Source organism: Rhinopithecus bieti, unplaced genomic scaffold (assembly GCF_001698545.2).
Source record: "Rhinopithecus bieti isolate Rb0 unplaced genomic scaffold, ASM169854v2 scaffold_32760, whole genome shotgun sequence".
NCBI lineage: Eukaryota > Metazoa > Chordata > Mammalia > Primates > Cercopithecidae > Rhinopithecus > Rhinopithecus bieti.
Window position 1 is genome coordinate 745,281 of NW_016813956.1, and position 20,037 is coordinate 765,317.

At 41.6% G+C, this 20,037-nt stretch overlaps 1 protein-coding gene and 4 non-coding genes across 5 annotated transcripts in view; all 5 read left to right on the forward strand.

Moving 5' to 3' along the window:
• HMGN4 (high mobility group nucleosomal binding domain 4) overlaps positions 1-5,886 on the forward strand; it is a 9,234-nt gene extending 3,348 nt beyond the window's left edge. Inside the window, exon 2 of the mRNA XM_017849184.1 lies at positions 4,076-5,886. Within this exon, the coding sequence (XP_017704673.1) occupies positions 4,156-4,428 (273 nt within the window). The 5' untranslated portion in view covers positions 4,076-4,155 and the 3' untranslated portion in view covers positions 4,429-5,886. The remainder of the gene's footprint in view (positions 1-4,075) is intronic.
• Positions 5,887-12,148: 6,262 nt separating this feature from the next.
• On the forward strand, positions 12,149-12,220 carry TRNAA-CGC (transfer RNA alanine (anticodon CGC)). Its single transcript has one exon. It is a non-coding gene; the product is annotated as a tRNA-Ala (tRNA).
• Positions 12,221-12,768: 548 nt separating this feature from the next.
• Positions 12,769-12,842, forward strand: TRNAI-AAU (transfer RNA isoleucine (anticodon AAU)). The gene has a single exon. It is a non-coding gene; the product is annotated as a tRNA-Ile (tRNA).
• A 1,057-nt stretch (positions 12,843-13,899) lies between these two features.
• Positions 13,900-13,971, forward strand: TRNAP-AGG (transfer RNA proline (anticodon AGG)). The gene has a single exon. It is a non-coding gene; the product is annotated as a tRNA-Pro (tRNA).
• Positions 13,972-15,168: 1,197 nt separating this feature from the next.
• On the forward strand, positions 15,169-15,241 carry TRNAK-CUU (transfer RNA lysine (anticodon CUU)). The gene has a single exon. It is a non-coding gene; the product is annotated as a tRNA-Lys (tRNA).
• Positions 15,242-20,037: the final 4,796 nt, after the last annotated feature.

Genomic DNA, 20,037 nt, shown 5'->3' on the forward strand with positions numbered 1-20,037 from the left:
TAAATAGAGTCTCAATCTATTGCCCAGGCTGGAGTGCAATGGCGCAATCTCGGCTCACTGCAACCTCCGCCTCCCAGGTTCAAGCAATTCTCCTGCCTCAGCATCCTGAGTAGCTGGGATTACAGGCACGTACCACCACCCCTGGCTAATTTTTGTATTTTTTAGTAGAGCCAGGGTTTCACCATGTTGGCCAGGCTGATCTTGAACTCCTGACCTCGTGATCTGCCCACCTTGGCCTCCCAAAGTTCTGGGGTTACAGGCGTGAGCCACCACGCTCTACCCAAGTCACTAAATTCTTACCCTGTTCTCTCTTATGTTAGTCCGCTAGGGCTACCAAAACAAGGTACCACAGGCTGGGTGGCTTAAACAACAAAAATTAATTTTCTTTGACTTCTGGAGGGTAGAAGTCCAAGATCAAGATATCGGCAGGTTTGGTTTCTTCTGAGGCCTCTCCTTGGCTTGCAGATGGCCGCCTCCCACTACGTCCTTAAATGTGTTCCTCTATGTTGTCTGTATCCTAATCTCCTCTTCCTAGAAGTACACCAGTCATTTGAATTAGGGCCCACCCATAAGACCCTATTTTGCTTTTTATTTCACTATTAGGTTTTTTTTTTAAGCTATTTCTGCCAGTTAATTTAAACATCATGATCTTTTTCTGATGATAAAAATGCAAGTCTTCATGCTAACAAAAGGATTGGAAGAAGGATGAAGCAGATGTTCCTTCTCTCCTACAGCAATCTCTTTAAATGAGGAGTTAAATTGAGAACATTCATGAGAATTTCAGTCCAGTTCTGTGCAATGAAGAGGAGTGATTCAAAACTTTCACTAACTTGCTCTGTTGTTTGTTAATATAATGTTATTGGAAGAGTTATTTTAACAAAGGGGAATTGTTATATTTCTAAAACTTTTTAAATTGTTGCCATGTCTTGGAAAAATAACTTCAGTATCTGTCTTGAGAATTTCTTCCCCTGATGATACCACTGAAAGTCATTTCTCTCTGTTTCCAAAAGTTGCACAGTTACTAGTAAGATTTATCTGCCAGTTAATGTTCTTTTCTTCCACATGCATGAAGGAGTATTTGTAATGACTTTTATATTTTATCATTAACATTATTTTTTTGAACTCTTAAAATGTGTATTGTTTTTACATTAATAGACTTCCTTTTTTTAGAGCAATTTTTGGTTTATAGAAAATTGAACAGAGAGTTCCCACATACTTGTTTTCCCCCACCTCAGTTTCTCCTAAGTTATTAACAACTTGCACTGGTGTGGTACATTTGTTACAAATGATTAACTAATATTGACAGCTTATTATTAACTAAAATATATAGTTTACATCAGGGTTCACTCATTGTATGAAGTTCTGTGGGTTTTGTCAAATTCATAACATCTACCATTATATAATATATGCCATTACAGTAGCATACAAAAGAGTTTCATTTACCTAAAAATCCCTTCCGTGCCACCTCAGATAATTTCTTCTAAGTTAAAACCACTGTGTGGTGAGAGCTCCTTCCTTTTCGAACCTCCTTGTCCTTTATGGAAATGGTAAGAGCTTTTACCCATCTCTCTGGCCCCTTTTCATTATATGTGTATCTGTCTCCTACATTTGTAAGTTCTGTAGAGAGTCGGTGACCTGGTCTCCTAATCAGCTTCCTAAAGGTGAGTTTCAAGAATTAAATCGTTATTTATATACTCAGATACAGCATCCAGGCAGTGGCCTATTTTTTCTGATTTTATTTTGTCACCTGCTGTATTTTGGCCTTTGACATGTGGAGATAATGGCCCCCCTACTTGGGATGGACTGCAATGGATCTAACTTGAAGAAAACTGAACCCAGGAAAAGAGGTTGTGTGAGCATTCCCACACCAGGAAATGGGCTGAGAAACAATTTTGAAGTGAGATGGAAGGAGAATGGTATGCAGTATCCATTCTTAGGGAAATGTGTGCTAAGCCAAAAGCTCACTCTTTGGTTAAACACTCTCATTCTCTGGTAAGATAAAGGTCTCTAAAAATATATGCAGAATATTTGGGATAACCTTATTTATTATTCATTGCCCAAGTTGGGTCACTTTTCAAAGTAAAAGGGAACATTATGAATAATTATACTAGGGCAACAGGTATAAATCAAGTCACCCTACTATTAGACCAAGTGATTTTCACTGGTTCCTTCATTGTAAGAGTAGCTTCTTTTGTTTCCTAAAAATTGTTAAAATGATTCCTTAATGTTGCATTTGAAAGAAAGGGAAAAGGACAAAAATTAGCAATAAATTTATGTAATGGCAAGGATTTCTTCAGAAGAGAGCAGGTCAGGTGTAGTTAGATCAGTAGAACTGTATGTCTCAGTGGCACCATTACTTTTTTATTTTATTTTTTTTTTGAAATAGACTCTCGCTCTGTCCCCCAGGCTGGAGTGCAGTGGCACGATCTCGGCTCACTGCATCCTCCGCCTCCCGGTTTCAAGCGATTCTCAGGTGGATCACCTGAGGTCAGGAGTTTGAGACCAGCCTGGCCAACATGGTGAAACCCCATCTCTAATAAAAATACAACAATTAGCTGGGTGTGATGGTGGGCACCTGTAATCCCAGCTACCCGGGAGGCTGAGGCAGGAGAATTGCTTCAACTAGGGAGACAGAGGTTGCAGTGAGATGAGATCGCACCACTGCACTCCAGCCTGGGTGACAGAGGGAGACTCTGAGACTCCGTCTAAAAAAACAAAACAAAACAAAATCAAAACTGGAGCAATTTGGAGACAAGATTAAAAAACTAATAATAACATTGTAGAATGGGGCCACTCACAAGGTTACAGAATTTCCCAGAAAATGTTTTCAAGGGTGGGGCAGAAGGTATGATAGACAAAAGCTTTAAAAAAGTCACACAGTGCCTGTGAATGCCAGCCCTAGGCCTAAGTCCTAATTACCCAAACTCAAACTCTTTTCTATTTCCTACCTGTGTGGCTCTCAATCTGTGCTCTGGGCTACCCACATTTTTTAGTATTTTTATTAATTCTTGAGCAGGCACATACAATTTTTCTGTGTAAGACATAGATAATACTCCACCCATGTGCTTCCCCTACAGCTTAAAGAAGAGAACGCAACATCCCCCATCTCTGGATTAACCTACATGCCTTCTCCAACCACATCCCTTTCCCAACTCCCAAGAGATAACCACTGGCCAATTTTTATTTATCCCCCTTTTTTTTTTTTTTTAAGTTTTGCTATATGTTTGTGGCCTCAACATGTCATAGTTTTACATGTGTAAATGGATCTATAGTGTACATATTCTTCTGCAACTTCCTATTTTTGTTCGTCATTATATTCTTGAGATTGATCCTCGTTTTTGAACCTAGCTGTAATGTATTTGTTTCTGCTGCTGAATAGTATTCCCTTTTATAGATACTACCAAAAAATATATATCCCTTCTACTATTGAAGGACATTTGGGTGATTTACAGGTTTTTGAAATTACAGTGTTGCTGGAAACATTCTTGTGGAGATCTCCTGTCCACACCTCCAAGAATCCCTCTAAGTAAACACCTAGACGTAAAATTGCTTTGCATAATACCACTGCTTCCAGAGTGCTTTACAAATAACCACTGTTTCCTGAAGCAAATACACTAATTTGCACACACACACAGCAGTACATAAGGGTTTTCATTGCTCCCTATCAGTTGAGTCCTTGATATTGTCAGATAACTTGGTTTTCCTCAGTTTGATAGATATGAAATGTTATATCCTATGCTTTTAATATGTACTTCTTATCTATTTTTAGGTGCTTATTCCTCACTCATGCTTCCAAGAAGTACCTGTTAACATTTTTTGCCATAGTTTTAAAATTTTCATTTTGTCTTTTTCTCATGGATCTGTAGGAATGCTTTATGTATTCAGGATTCTAACATTTTGTCCGTTATATGTGTTACACATATCTTTGCCGAGCTGGTAACTTATTGTTTTACTTTTACTATGCTATCTTTTTTGATATACACAAATTATTAACAATATAGTCAAATTTGATTTTTAATGTTTACATTGGTCAGTCTTTCCCTTTATGGTTTACACTTTTTGTGTCTTGTTAAAGACATCTTTCCAGGAGCAGTGTGAGGAGGACAGAAACACCCACCAGGACTGCTCAAGCCGCCTGCCAACACTGCTGCCACCATGCCGAAGAGAAAGGCAAAAGGAGATGCTAAAGGTGATAAAGCAAAGGTGAAGGATGAGCCACAGAGGAGATCAGCACGGTTATCTGCTAAACCAGCTCCTCCAAAACCAGAGCCCAGGCCTAAAAAAGCCTCTGCAAAGAAGGGAGAGAAGCTTCCCAAAGGGAGAAAGGGGAAAGCAGATGCTGGCAAGGATGGGAACAACCCTGCAAAAAACCGAGATGCCTCTACACTGCAGTCCCAGAAAGCAGAAGGCACTGGGGATGCCAAGTGAAATGTACATTTTTGATAGCTCTGTCTTATAGTGATTCTACTGTTTGAAATACTATTTTTTTAAATCAAGTTTTATAAAACCGTAGAATTTTGGCTCTCTTTTTTAAGTTATGTTGTTAGCACACAGGACACTTCCTTGTTGTCTTTTGTGGAAAGGGCAAATACCACTAATAGGGTGTATCTCAGAAACTGAATTGAAATAGGGGAAAATAGGATTTTCTGTCCTGTTTGAAGATAGTTCTTGATTCCCTTGATTCCCAGGAGAGAGTCTCTGACATTCACATGTCAGCCACTTTGGCACAGAAGCCTTACAGTGTGGGGAACCAAAACTTCGTGTCTCCTCTTTCCCTGATGCCATCAGCATAGACTTGACTTCCTTAAACCAAGAGTCTTGATGTGGCCTTGGCAACCCTAAAATCAACTGTGTTAGGTAACAAAACTCAGGCTTTCTGTTGATGACATCGAGATGGTGTCACTCAAAAGAGCCAAGATTCCTGTTTTCAGTTTGTGGATCCATCCTGCTGGTTTTACTTTATTCCCTCCATGTATGTCAAAGTGGGCCTGTGCAAAGCTCATACAGGCCTCATGTGAAGTCTCCACCCTTTCTGAAAATCAATCTTGTTCAAAACAGCAGCAACCTATGTTGTTAACTTTTACAGTGACTTTTAGAGGAGGGAGTTTGGAAATTGTAAAATGTTATAGATTGTTGCCTATTTCCTGCTGAAAGTAAATGTTTTTAAAAAGTATCATATAAAGCTGAATACAAGTTGGTTTGGGGGGAGATCCTTTCCAACCCAAAATCATAAATATATTCTTTACTGCCTTGTAGAAATTTTATACTTTTGCCTTTCACATTTGTCTTTAGTCTGTCCTGAACTGATTTTTGTGAAAATTATGAGTTAGAAATTCAATTTAACATTTTTCATATTTCAAAGTGGTTGTCTCTGCACTATTTACTGAAAAGTTCATCTTTTCCCCAGTGATTTGTAACACTGCCTCTTTCATAAATTAAATTTTTGTGTACGTATGTGGGTCTTTTGATGGTTTCTATTCTGACTGACATCAATTTGTCTAATCTTATAGCAGTACAATACAGTCCTGATTATTGCAACTTTAGGAAAAGGTCTGATAAAAACCAAGATGCCTCCACATTTTGTCATAATTTTAGCCAATTTCACCTCTGTCTCCAATATCACCACAAAATTTTTCTTCCTTGGAGTGTCTTGGCTATTCTTAGCCAACTATTCCTCCATATTACTTGTAGAATTAGATCAACAATTTGTAAATCAAACAAACCCAAGAACATTGAAATTTTGATTGGATTTGTATTGAATTTATAGATTAATCTGGTAAGCCATGTCATCTTTACAATGTTGTCTTCCAATACATGAATATGGTTCAGCTCTCCATTTACTTAGGCCTTTGAAATATCTTTCAATAAAGTTTATAATTTTCTCCATAAAGGTCTTCTTGTTAATATTTCCTAGGAACTTTATGCTTTTTAACACTACTTTCTATGGCATATTTTTAGTTCTTACATTTTCTGGTTTTAGCTAATGTTGATTTCAATTTTTGTATCCAGCAACCTTGCTACCTTTCATTCTTGTATCTGCATATTCTTGTGGGGTTTTTGTTTTTTACATAGACAACCATATATTCTGTGTATATAAACAATTTTGTTTCTTTTTAGTCCTTACACCTGTAATTTCTTTTCTAATGCTCAGTGTAGTCTAGGTGTTGGTGTCTGCTATTTTTTTTTTTTTTTTTTTCTTCCAACCAGAGTCTCACTCTGTCTCCCAGGCTGGAGTGCAGTGATGCGATCTCCGCTGGCCGCAACCTCCGCCTCCCGGGTTCAAGCGATTCTTCTGCCTCACCTTCCAAATACGTGGGACTGCAGGCGTGCACCACCACACCCAACTAATGTTTGTATTTTTAGTTAGTAGAGACGGAGTTTCACCATGTTGGCCATGCTGGTTTCGAACTCCTGACCTCAGGTGATCCACCCGCCTCAGCCTCCGAAAGTGCTGGGATTACAGACGTGTGCCACCACACCCGGCCGTGTCTCTCCTTTTCTGTTTCTTTTTTTTTTTTTTTAAATGGAGTCTCACTCTGTCACCCAGGCTGGAGTGCAGTGACGCGATCTCTGCTCACTGCAACCTCCGCCCCCGATTCTCCTGCCTCAGCCTCCCGAGTAGCTGGTATTACAGGCACCTACCACCAGGCCTGGCTAATTTTTTAATTTTATTATTATTATTTGTATTTTAGAAGAGACGGGTTTTTGGCATATTGGTCAGGCTGGTCTCAACCTCCTGGCCTCAAGTAATCAGCCCGCCTCAGCCTCCCAAAGTGCTGGTATTACAGGCATGAGCCGCCATGCCCGGTGCCATTAGAGTTTTGAGCAAAGAAATGGCACAGTCTAAGGTGTTTCATATATGCATGTGTGTGTATGGCTGCTGCATGAGCAATAGACGGTAAGCTGTCACAGCAATCTAGGCAAAACATGTTGATGATTTGTACCTGGTATGGAACCGTGAAGAGGTCTGAGAGAGCTGGCAGTAAATAATGCCAAGTTTGGATGATTGCTTAGCCTTTCTAAGCCACAGTTTCCTCAGTAGCAAAGCAAGAACTAATATCTATTTTGCAAGGTTTTGAAAAGAATTAGAGATACTTTATGGAAATGACTAATATTGCAATTTACTAATATGCATAAAGCTCTTGGAGATTTGAAAAAAAAAAATTAGTATTTCCCAGAATCTTACATCGTCACTGAAAAACGGAAGGAAAAAAGATGATTCGATTACTCCACAAAACTGAGGCCCAGGACACTCCATATGGAGCCTTACTAAAACCAATAAGTAGCATATATAGTAAAATTGGAATTACATAATAGCATTTTTTTCCTTTGTAATAGTGAATTGCTGGCATTTCTACTTTGTCATGCCGTATTACCATCCTTCATCTGCTCAACTATTCCCACTCCATTTTATTTGTTAAACAACAAACACTTATCTGCACTTTATGCCTGACAACAGATTAGGATCTATGCACCATATTGCACCATATCTATGCAAGGATAAAAGAAATATTCCCTGTTCTCAGCTCAAAGTTGAATGAGAGCCGGGTGCAGTGGCTCACACCTGTAATCTCAGCACTTTGGGAGGCCAAGGCAGGCAGATCATTTGAGGTCAAGAGTTCAAAACCAGCCTGACCAACATAGTGAAACCCTGTCTCCTACTACAAAAACCAAAATATTAGCCAGGCATGGTGGCGCATCCCTGTAGTCCCAGCTACTCAGGAGGCTGAGGCAGCAGAATTGCTTGAACCGGGGAGGCGGAGGTTGCAGTGAGCCGAGATGGCGCCACTGCACTCCAGCCTGGGCCACAGAGTGAAACTCCATCTCAAAAAAACAAAACAAAACAAAACAAAACAAAACGTTGAATGAGAGAGAGATAGGTCACCATACAGTAATGTGCTCTCTGTTATAACACAGCAAGAGACCCAAACCCCGATGCCAGGGCATGAAGAGGCCTTAGGGAGGACTTCCTGTAGTATGTCGACACATGACCAATAAAATGAAAACAGAAAGGAGCTGGTCAAGCAAGGAGTGGGAAAAAGGCTTCCAGTAAGAATAATAACGTTTACAAAGATGTTAAGAGAATATGGTGCATAGATGTTTACTTTTATTCTTTTTTTCCCCTCTTGCTGTCATCTTAGGTGCACAGTAGATGTTCAATAAATTATTGTTGGATCAAAAAATAATTAAGATGAATAACCAAATTATATCAGGTTTCTGACTATAATAAAAGAGATTAAGTGTTGTTTGCCCAACTGCCCAGTGATTTATATGAATAATTTTATTTCAAAAACCCTATGAGCTGAGTAGCATTGTTCTCATATAACTTTACATTTAGACAAACATAAATTTAGACATATATCAGCCTGAGTGATCTAGAGTATTTTGTTTGTTTTGTTTTGTTTTGTTTTTTTGAGACGGAGTTTCACTCTTGTCGCCCAAGCTGGAGTGCAATGGCGCGATCTCAGCTCACTGCAACCTCCGCCTCCCGGGTTCAAGGGATTCTCTTGCCTCAGCCTCCCGCGTAGCTGGAATTACAGGCGCCTGCCACCGTGCCCGGCTAATTTTTTGTGTTGGTTTTAGTAGAGACAGGGTTTCACCGTGTTTGCCAGGCTGGTCTCGAATTCCTGACCTCGTGATCCGCCCGCCTTGGCCTCCCAAAGTGCTGGGATTACAGGCGTGAGCCACCACGTCCGGCCTAGAGCTTTTAATAACCAAATTTCTGACCCTCACATCTGAGGCACTGAGCATGGAAGAGTTGGAAAGAAGAGGAAGGGAAACTTATTTTTCTGTATCCGTCCTTGCACCACTACCTTCTTTTCTCAGTAGTAGTTGTGTTCCAGACCCCAAGGGAGGGTTCTTGGCTTTCACGAAAGAAAGAATTCAGGGTGAGTGCGCAGTGCAAAGTAAGAGCAAGTTTAATAAAAAAGTTAAGTAGTGAAAGCACAGCTACTCCATAGACAGAGTAGGGTGTTCCTGAAACACTGAGGAACGCGTCCACCCTAGGTGCAGTACTTATATATATGGGGAGATGTGCTCTGCTACAAGGGTTTGTGATAAAGGATTAATTTTCTTATTATATTTTGTAAGAACCGATAATATTATATTTAAAGCAAAATTTCGAATGCCTTTGTTCTCCAGATGTGGGGACATCTGGAAACTCCCAAGTCTGGGTCTGTTTACTAAACATTATTAATTTGTTTCCTTAACCATAAACATCTAGAGGCTAGGAATGCCTGACTTTCTGGGAATGCAGCCCAGCGAAAGTTCCAGCCTCGTTTTCCTAGCTCTCACTCAAAATGGAGTCGCTCTGGTTCGAATGCCTCTGACAGAGATCCTGGTAAAATGTACCTCCTCGGTTGCAGTGAGCCGTGATCGCACCCCTGAACTCCATCCGGCCTGGGAGATAGAGTGAGACTCCGTTTCAAAAAAAAAGAAAAGAAAAGAAAAGAAAAAAAAATACCTCCCGCTTCTCTCAAAACTCTCCAATGGCTTCCAGCCTGGGTCATCAACATGGCCTGGAGGAGCCCTACTTGGGGTACCCAAGAGCGCGGCCCAAGCGCCGCGACGCCCCGCCCCTCTGGCCCGCTCTGCTCTGGGACGCACTTCCGACACCCTCGAGACCTGGGAGGTCAGCGACTCTCGGTGTCGCCTGGCGGGGCCGGCTCTAGGTTGGCTCACTGATTCCCAGTTGGGTAGGGGAGGCTTGACTGAGCTCCCAACCGGAATTTCACCTTAGACCTTTAAAGACCTTGTTCCGGCCTCAGGAGCCAGCGCTAACCCCTAGTCCTCATTAGTGGAGTTGCGGCGGAAGGGGATGGCAGGCACCCGACAGTGGTCTCCTCAAAGATGGCGAATTTCTGCGGGGATTCATCTTTTAGCTCCCAGGGAGCCCTCTGGCCCCAGCAGGAAGCCCATGGAGCCCTTTTCAAAATTGTATTTTGAAAATTAAAAAAATACACAGGACTTCAAAGAAAGCCAATTATACTACAAAACAGTTATCAAAGGATTAAAATAATTTCAGAGTAATGTGTGTTTCTCATTAAGGCATTAAATATTAAACTTCAAGACCCGTCTTATGACTGCTGTAATTTTGAAACAGTTGTCTTGGGTATTTGTAACAACTGTATCATATTGTATACAGAAATATGTGATTTTTCTTGGTGACAGAGTCACAGTTACTTCTCTTTCAATTGTATTGGCAAGTGAAAGATATGTTAAATTTCAGTTAGAATAGACTAGAATCAGAAATAATCAGAACACAGTGTCTATGGTAAGAGTAAGGAACAGTTCATGCAACTTTTGTTTCTGTTACTTATGTATGACTGACGATGTACACTAAACTTCAAATTGTAGGTCACTACCAAAAAAATGAAAGCTACTGCCACTAGGCCCAAATTCTGGGTGACAAACCACGTCTGTTTACCTAGGCAGCCCCAGGGCAAAACAGGGGATCAGAAAAGAGCACACTAATTGAGAAAACAGGGAGCCTTTGCATTTTTGTTGCTTTTCAAGAAAGAGTTTAACTTTTAACAACTTGTAACCATTGTTATTGCAACTTTATTCCTATTCCAGATGAAAAACTTTGTGCGCTGAGGCTCCCTTTCCAAAAGGCCCATCTATTTACTAAACAGCTCCTAGGTTATGAGATCTATGGTCAACTCAAGAGTCCTTCATTTATTCGGGGATATCAGCCTGTGACTTGACCTTACCTTCCTCCCTCCAACTGCAGTAACCTCTCTCGCTTTGTCCGTAGTTTCCCTTCCGCTGTCTCAGTTACCCCCTTCAACCGTGGTCCAAAATATTAAATGAAACTTCCAGAAATAAAAAATGCGTAAGTTTCAAATAACTCACCTTTCTCAGTAGCGTCATGAAATCTCCCACCCGCCCGAGGATCATCCCCTTGTCCAGACTATCCACGGGGTATGCGCTCCCCACACGTTACTCACTTAGTACTCATCCTGGTTATCAGATCGAAAAAACATAGTATACTATGGTACTATCCGAGGTTTCAGGCATTCACTGGGTGTCTTGGAACATATCTCCCGCTGATAAGGAAAGAATACTGTACATATTGGGTTAAAAATGAAGAAATGGAAAGAAGAAAGGAGAAATACAGCGACACCTGAACAGAGATTTGAAACCTGGGCCCTCAGATTAAAAGTTCATGGCCATACTGACTGAGCTACCAAGGTTCATACAAAATGCCCAAAGCACATCAACCCTGGTTTATTAATCTACGTATCTGACCTAGAACGTGATTTTAGAAGGTTCAGCTGTGATTTTAATAAGGAGCTGGTAATTTAGAAATTCTTGCTAATGACAGCACAGAAACTCAGCCACAACGAGGGTCCGTTTTAAGACCGAGGTCTAACTATATTACAAATTAATACTAACAGCCCCCCAAAATTCTATCTATCTATCTATCTATCTATCTATCTATCTATCTACCTACCTACCTACCTACCTATCTACCTATCTTTCTACAAGCATATATATGTATTCGTGTAATTCAGTCCAGTCAAGGACTAACAGAATGCGCTCGCCTTCAGTTCCTAGGCTTCCCAGATAAATATCTCAAATCCTCTCTCCAAACTTGGGCCCAAACAAAACATTTTCAAAAGTAACCTGATCTGACGCTGGTGCACGTAAAGGGGAGTAATTGAATCACCTTTTCGGCGACATACTTAGGGAAGCTGATGTGAGACGAAGAATAGAGAAAACTGTTTGATTTAGCAGTGCTTGGTTTCACCTGCCTTGGTTTTCAGTGTTCAGTTTCTTTGAAAAAAGGAAAAAGAAATTAAAGAAGTTTGTAAAGAAACGTCCTCACTCTCCTTTTTCTTCTCGGATTTCCAGGTAGTTATCAATAGTTCTATCCCTGGGTCAGTAGGTTAAGTATTTGACGAGTGTGTCTGATGCCTGGAAGGTTTTACACACTTTGAAAACTGATGGATGCTGCCCCATTAACCATTTCAGGATTTTGTTTGACAAATAAAAGAGAATTTAACTTCAGCAGTCAGCAAACCTTAGAATTTGGGGACCGAGATGGGGAAGGGGGCAGATATGGGAAGACGAAAGCGCGGGGGGAGGTAACAGAAATCTCTTACAAACAACTAGGGAGAGCTACAAACAAGATTTGTGCGGGGTTGGGGATGTAGCTCAGTGGTAGAGCGCATGCTTCGCATGTATGAGGCCCCGGGTTCGATCCCCGGCATCTCCAAGTCCTTTTATCCTATCCGCCCAATACTATCAGAAACTATATTTCAAAACGTTAAATAATTATGTTTTGTATCCTCCACTTCTTTAACTTTTTATGGCGTTCTTTTAGCCACTATATGTAGAATTGTATATGGAGTACGGGGGAACAAGGTTGCTTTGAGCTGTTTTGAACTATGTGAAACAAATCGAATTGAGAACACAGGAAAACATGCCCAATGGAGAGATGACAAAAGAGGAGCAACCTGGAAAGTTGCCCGGAACCCATTAATGAGCCCTATTTGTGGTATATGGTTTGCCTTTAGGGCAAAAATAATCTTGGCTTGAGAACACGGAAAGGGGAGGGAGGACGGGCTATTGTTAGTCCTGTGCGTCATAGGATGATAAAAATAGGACAAATATCGGGAGAAGGATGAATCTCAGCTAGCTCAGCACAGGCGAATTTGATTGCTCTAGTGCACCGTTCTCCCGTAGGGGAATAACGAAAACGAAAACAGTCCGAAACACTGATGAAATTCTTAATGCAGTTTTTAAAACCTTCCAAACGTAGGTGGCCGGTTAGCTCAGTTGGTTAGAGCGTGGTGCTAATAACGCCAAGGTCGCGGGTTCGATCCCCGTACGGGCCAGAGTTCTTTTCTTCCATCATGTAACTTACACAAAGATAAGGAAAAATCAATTGTTTGAAGACTGTTACTACAGGAAAGACTGTGCTAACCTCTACAACTAACACTTTGCCAGAAGTCCAAACATTTGTAGTAAGTTCAGAGGTCCTGTTTTCTTAACTGATGGTGCTCAAAATGTTTGCTCATGAGAAGCAGAAAGGCAGCAGGATATTTTAGGAGATTTAAATTCAATATAGGGCAAAACAATGGCACCAATTTGTTTAGTGCTCCAACACTGTCTTGAAATAGTCTGAAAACAGATAAATCTTCAGATACTGAAATGCGGGGCAAGTATGAGAAGGCAGTGTTCATTATCTCTGATTGCCCAGTTAAGGATCCCTACTTGGAAAGCTCAACATTCACACATCAAGACAGAAATTTCATTCCGAGAGAAACATTTTCTTGTTACTTTGATTTCCCAAGAAAGGACTAAGCCCCTTTCCAAAAATCTACCTTTTCCACATCAGCAACCTGGACCCTTTGGTCCAGGTTGGCCAACTCCAGGAATAACAGTTCAGTCCACTTCTTGATGTATTTAACATTCCCCGTTCCTTGTACACCAAATGTCCTCTGTTTATTTACGACCTCACAGCTGTATATCCTGTCGAGTGAATTTTCACGTGTTTTACTATTTTCTATGGAAAATGCTGATCTCAAGTTCCGAGCTCCACGTGGGCTTTGTTAGCCCCATACCTGTGGGTGAGCTCGAGCGCTTGTCAAAAACGAAACTTATTGGGCCTCGCCTCCAGATACTTTGACTAAGATTTGAGAGGGAACCCAGATTTCTGCGTTTGAAACAAACGCCACAGTTGTTTCTTTTAGAAAGGATGGGTCAAGAGCCCTTTGAGATAACAGTCCTTAGGATTGGATTGAGGGAAAATTCTGAGAGTCTCGTTGACCTGATAATTTTTTTAATAAAGTTAATTAAAGGTATTATAAATTATAGTTGCATATAGCTACACGTACATTTTTTTAAAATTTAGTAAATATTAAATACATTTAAAACGGGTCACATTCAAGTGGCTCGTTGGTCTAGGGGTATGATTCTCGCTTAGGGTGCGAGAGGTCCCGGGTTCAAATCCCGGACGAGCCCAGGTTTTTGTTCCTTGCTTTTGAATCTGGCTGCCTTCGCCCAGCCTTAGTTTCTAAGTTAAAACTTTCCAGTTAGAAGTGCCGGTAATCGTGGCATCGATATGCATTCAAACCCAACAAGTGAGTTGCGATCTCTAGTTAAGGACTTTTTTTTTTTTTTTTTGGCTTCTCTTTAGTTTTCCATCCGCTCTACAGAGACTTTTGCAAGGGCAAACGTTTCCGGATCTTCTAGAAGTTCCGACTCCACGATTGTGTTCATGTGAAATATGTTAGAAATAAAATGGCCACATCTTAATTCAATGCTGCTTATTATGGATTCATTACATCAAAGGATGGATTTAAATGGGAAGATTAAGAGTCAACGTGTTAGGAACCTTTGAGTTTTTTCGACTTTCCTCGTTGCTATAGCGTCAAGTACTACCCTGTCATACATATCAGGGTTCTACTTTCTTCTGAGAAGGAGCATTTTTTCTCTCCTCTTGGAGCGTACCGTTGGTATACTCTTTAAGTAGATTTTTTTTTTTAATCTATTGTGCTGAATCTACTTCTGCGGTTGGTGGTAAACACAACATACAAAAATCACTGAATTCTATATTGTAGTGGTTGTCAGATTCTTTATATTAAAATATAATTGCAACCCTGCCCCATTTTGTGTGTGTGCCTTGATTATGAAGGGCAACAAATGAGAAAACATACGAGTCCAGCAAAGGTGAGAGAACACCGCAGACATTTTCTTGAGGGCCATATCCACATAGCTTGGCAGGAGGGGCAAGAATTGATGGGTTATGAGAACAAGAGAGGAACGCCTCACTGGACCACGGAGACGGTCCAAGATATTGTTTGGGCTCGAGGACCTAAGGTCCTTGGGACTATGCTTGGAGCCACATTGGTAACCGGGTCTGGAGTTTTGGGTGTGCCAGTGCAGGCGTCACTCTGGTAAGCATCCAATGACGCTGACTTTTAGGTTCTGGAAATATTCTGTGGTCTATCAACACAAATTGGTGAGAATGGGGAAAAGAGGGAAGATGTAGAGAAAGTGAGTGGAATGCATGCTAATGATTCAGATAATGTTTACGTCCTTTGAGTTTCATTTCATCTTACCTATAAAATCAACATAAACATAAAATCCAGAATCCCAACTGTACAAAAGAAGTTATGTATGCTCTTAGTATGTTGGGGAAGAGCTAGTGTTTCATGAGCCCGGCTAGCTCAGTCGGTAGAGCATGAGACTCTTAATCTCAGGGTCGTGGGTTCGAGCCCCACGTTGGGCGCTTTCTTTTAATTCATTCTCAAATGTTTTCAGAAAATTTCTTCATTGCTGTCCAAAAAAAAGGGCATTATTAAAGCTCATCTACCCTGGAAGAACGGAATTGTGTGATCGTGGTGACCATGACCATTTTAGCCTTACTGACTTGACTGACATATTCCAGCCTTCTCTGAAATTCTAGCTGAACTTAGTCTCAGCGCTCCCTGGTGTGGATACACTTTTCTCTAGCCTAGAGGCTTTGTAAAACCAGAGATACTTAAACATAGGTTATGTAGGTCGGTGGTAGGGCATGAGCTCTTGTATATTTAACAAGTTCCTGGGCTGATTCTGAAGCACAAATCCCAGCAAAAAAGGTTTAGGAGGCAGGAAGAAGGATCCATGACTATGAGTCAAAAAAAGCATACCATACACCTCTTCTTTGATTTCAAAAGCCCAGTTAGCCACATACTTTCCTTTCACTTCACTAACATAGTTCTCATCTCTTCAGGTCTCAGGGCAATATAAAGAAAATGCTCTAGCTCAGGTATCCAAGACTGGCTGTACATGTGAATCACCTGAGGCACTTTAAAAATTTTAGATTCCCGGTCCCTAACTCAGACTCACAGGATCTGAATCTCCAATGGTTTAGAAACCATTGTTTTATAAGGTCCTTTTTTTATTTTATGATACATATAGCAAGTTGGCTGCCTATTCAGTCTAGAATTCCACAGGAAATCAACGCCTTATGGAAAACACCACCATCTTTCTGTAATAGATGTAAGGTATTAGCTTTTTGGGTTGAGAAACTTGATGTTACATGTTTTCCTGCCATTCCCAGTTCAGGGAAACTCCAGAAGGATGAGCTTCTGATTAATACATGTTTCATACATAAATGAAACGTACTTATCCATTCATTCATTACACACATCTATTGAGAACCATAGGTGTTAGGCATTGTTTTGGGTGTTTGAGATCCATGAGTGAACAAAACTAAGATTTCTGCCCCTCACATTCTATGGAGGGAGGCAAACAATAAGTATTAAGTATAAAAGTAACAAAAAGGTAAGAAGAAAAAAAAGTCAGCTACGTAGGATGTTAGAATGTAATTGGAAGCGCTAGGAATGCTGTGGTGCATGTTGCAGTATTGGCTAGGGTAGTAGAGCTGGGTCTCATGGAGGTGACATTTGAGCAAAGACGGTCAAAAAATATTACCAAAAAGAGTTCCCAGACCGGGCGTGGTGGCTCACGTCTGTGATCTCAGCACTTTGGGAGGCCGAGGCCGGTGGATCACTTGAGGTCAACAGTTCCACACCAGCCTGGCCAACACGGTGAAACCCCGTCTCTACTAAAAATACAAAAATTAGCCGGGCCTGGTGGTGCACGCCTGTAATCCCAGCTACTCTGGACGCTGAGGCAGGAGAATGGCTTGAACCCGGGAGGCGGAGGTTGCGGTGAGCCGAGATGGCGCCACTGCACTCCAGCCTGGGCCACAAGAGCGAAACTCCGTCTCAAAATAAAATAAAACATTAAAATAGGCCGGGCGCGGTGGTTCATGCCTGTAATTCCCAGCACTTTGGGAGGCTGAGGTAGGCAGATCACCTGAGATCGGGTGTTGGAGACCAGCCCGACTAACATGGCGAAACTCCGTCTCTACTAAAAATACAAAAATTAGCCGGGTGTGGTGGCGCATGCCTGTAATCCCAGCTACTTGGGAGGCTGAGGCAGGAGAATTGCTTGAACCTGGGAGGCGGACGTTGCGGTGAGCCGAGATCGCGCCATTGCACTCCAGCCTGGGCAACAGGAGCGAAACTCCGTCTCAAAAATAAAACAAAATAAATAAAAATAAAAGAGTTTCTAGCTGGGCGCGTGGCTCAGGCCTGTAATCCCAGCACTTTGGGAGGTCGAGGTGGGAGGATCACTTTGGATCAGGAGTTAGAGACCAGCCTGGCCAACACGGTGAAACTCCGTATCTACTAAAAATACAAAAATTAGCCGGGTGTGATGGTGTGTGCCTGTAATCCCAGTTACTCAGGAGGCTGAGGAAGGAGAAACGCTTGAGCCCAGGAGGCGGAGGTTGCAGTGGGCGGAGATCTCACCACTGCTCTCCAGCCTGGGAGACAGAGTGAGTCTCAAAAAAGAAAGTTCCTAAGTAGAGGAATCAAGTAGAGCCTAAGGCAAAAGCACAGTCTGGTTTACTATAGAAACAGCAGGCGGGCCAGTGTGGCTGCAGCAGTATGAGAGAAGAATGGTGGGAAGGAAGTCAAAAAGATATGGAGCCTTCCGGGCTTTAAGGACTTTAGATTTAACTGAGAGATGGGAAGTCTGTGAAGGTTCTGAACAGAAGAGTAACAGTGTTGCGGGAAGTCAGGGACCCCGAACGGAGAGACTGGCTGAAGCCGCGGCAGAAGAACATAAATTGTGAAGATTTCATGGACATTTATTAGTTCCCCAAATTAATACTTTTATAATTTCTTACGCCTGTCTTTACTGTAATCTCTGAACATAAATTGTGACGATTTCATGGACACTTATCACTTCCCCAATCAATACCCTTGTGTTTTCTTTCCTATGCCTGTCTTTACTTTAATCTCTTAATCCTGTCATCTTCTTCGGAAACTGAGGAGGATGAATGTCGCCTCAGGACCCTGTGATTGTGTCAACTGCACAAATTGTTTGTAGAGCATGTGTGTTTGAACAATATGAAATCTGGGCATCTTTAAAAAAGAACAGGATAACAGCGATGTTCAGGGAACAAGAGAGGTAGCTTTGAACTGGCCGCTGGTGAGTCCAACGGAACAGAGCTATATTTCTCCTCTTTCATAAGCAAATAGGAGAAATATCGCTGAATTCTTTTTCTCAGCAAGGAACATCCCTGAGAAAGAGAATGCACCCTGAGGGTAGGTCTATAAACGGCCCCTTTAGAAGCGTGCGGTCTTTTATGGTCGAAGCCGAAGGGATGAAACAAGCCCCGGTCTCCTGTAGCGTTCCCAGGCTTATTAGGAGGAGGAAAATTCCCGCCTAATAAATTTTGGTCAGACAGGTTGTCTGCTCTCAAACCCGGTTTCCTGATAAGATGTTATCAACGACAATGCGTGCCCGAAACTTCATTAGCAATTTTAATTTCGCCTCATCTGGTGGTCCTGTGATGTCGCCCTGCCTCCATTTGCCTTGTGATATTTTATTACCTTGTGAAGTATGTGATCTCTGTGACCCACACCCTATTCGTACACTCCCTCCCCTTTTGAAAATCGCTAATAAAAATTTGCTGGTTTTACAGCTCGGGGAACATCACGGAAACCGCCGACATGTGATGTCTCCCCCGTACACCCAGCTTTAAATTTCTCTCTCTCTTGTGCTCTTTCCCTTTATTTCTCAGCCCAGCCGAGACACTTAGGAAATAGAAAACAATCCACGTTAAACTTCGGGAGCGGGTTCTCCCGATAAAACAGAATCTAACTTACCTTTTAAAAACGTAATTTTAACTGTTATGTTGAGAAAAGACCTTAGGGGGACAATGATAGAAACAAGGAAACCAATTAAGAGACTCCTGGTGACAAAAAGTATTAAGAAAGATCAGAGTGCTAGCAGGGAAAGAGGAGAAGTGGGTCTCTCTGGAAGGCTGAATCAGTAAGATTTCCTGGTAGATTTGAATGGGAGTGAGAAGAATAGTCAAGGATAACTTTAAGGTCAGAACACCAACCTTATATATCCATACCAATGAATAAAAGTGTTAAGTGGCCCTGTGCATTTTTAAAAAATTGCCCTCAAACTTGGAAAGGCTGAATTCACATATAACGTTCTCTATTTAATCAGAGCAAAAGGGGTTCAATGATAACAAGAGTTATATCACTGTGAAGACTTGATATATCAGGTCTGCAGCCCACTGCATCTGTAAGGAGCGCCAGAACATGGATATTGCATTGAGAGAATGCTCACCTCCGAGCACGCTGGAGACACGATGACAAATTACCACTGTCTGTCCTCTGCCAGAGACACGATGACAAATTACCACGGTCTGTCCTCTGCCATCCAACCCTTTCTTCTTCTCCTTCTTCTTCTCCTTCTCCTTCTCCTTCTCCTTCTCCTTCTTCTTCTTCTTCCTCCTCCTCCTCGTCCTCTTCTTCTTCTTCTTCTTCTTCTCCTTCTTCTCCTTCTCCTCCTCCTCCTCCTCCTCCTGCCTCGTCCTCCCAAAATGCTAGGATTACAGGCATAAGGCATCACAGGCCCTTTTTTCTTTACTCAGTAACCTGAATATTAACAGTAATTTATCACTTGCTCCATGTGATGTTATATCCCGTTTTAAAACTATTCCATATTTTATCTACTTAGATAAATAGCACATAGAGTTGGGCACAGAAAATTACAAGTATTAAACTAGATGGGGACTGTCACAATGGTTTACGTCTGTAATCCCAGCACTTTGGGAGGCCAAGGTGAGTGGATCACTTGAGCTCAGGTGTTCAAGACCAGCCTGGCCAACATGGCAAAACCCCATCTCTACAAAAAATACAAAAATTAGTTGGATGTGGTGGTGCTCATGTCAAGTTCCAGCTACTGGGGAGGCTGAGGTGGGAGGATCGCTTGAACACAGGTGGTGGAGGTAACAGTGAGCCATGATTGCACCACTACACTCCAGCCTGGGTGACAGAGTGAGACCCTGTCACTAAATAAATAAACTAACTAACTAACTAACTAGATGGACTCCCTAGGATTTGGGTGTATTGTTGGTATATACACCATGAAACCGAGAATTATGAGTTAACATAAAATGGATGAATTTGACCACAGTAACTTTTCTTCAGCACAGTGAGACTTGACTGT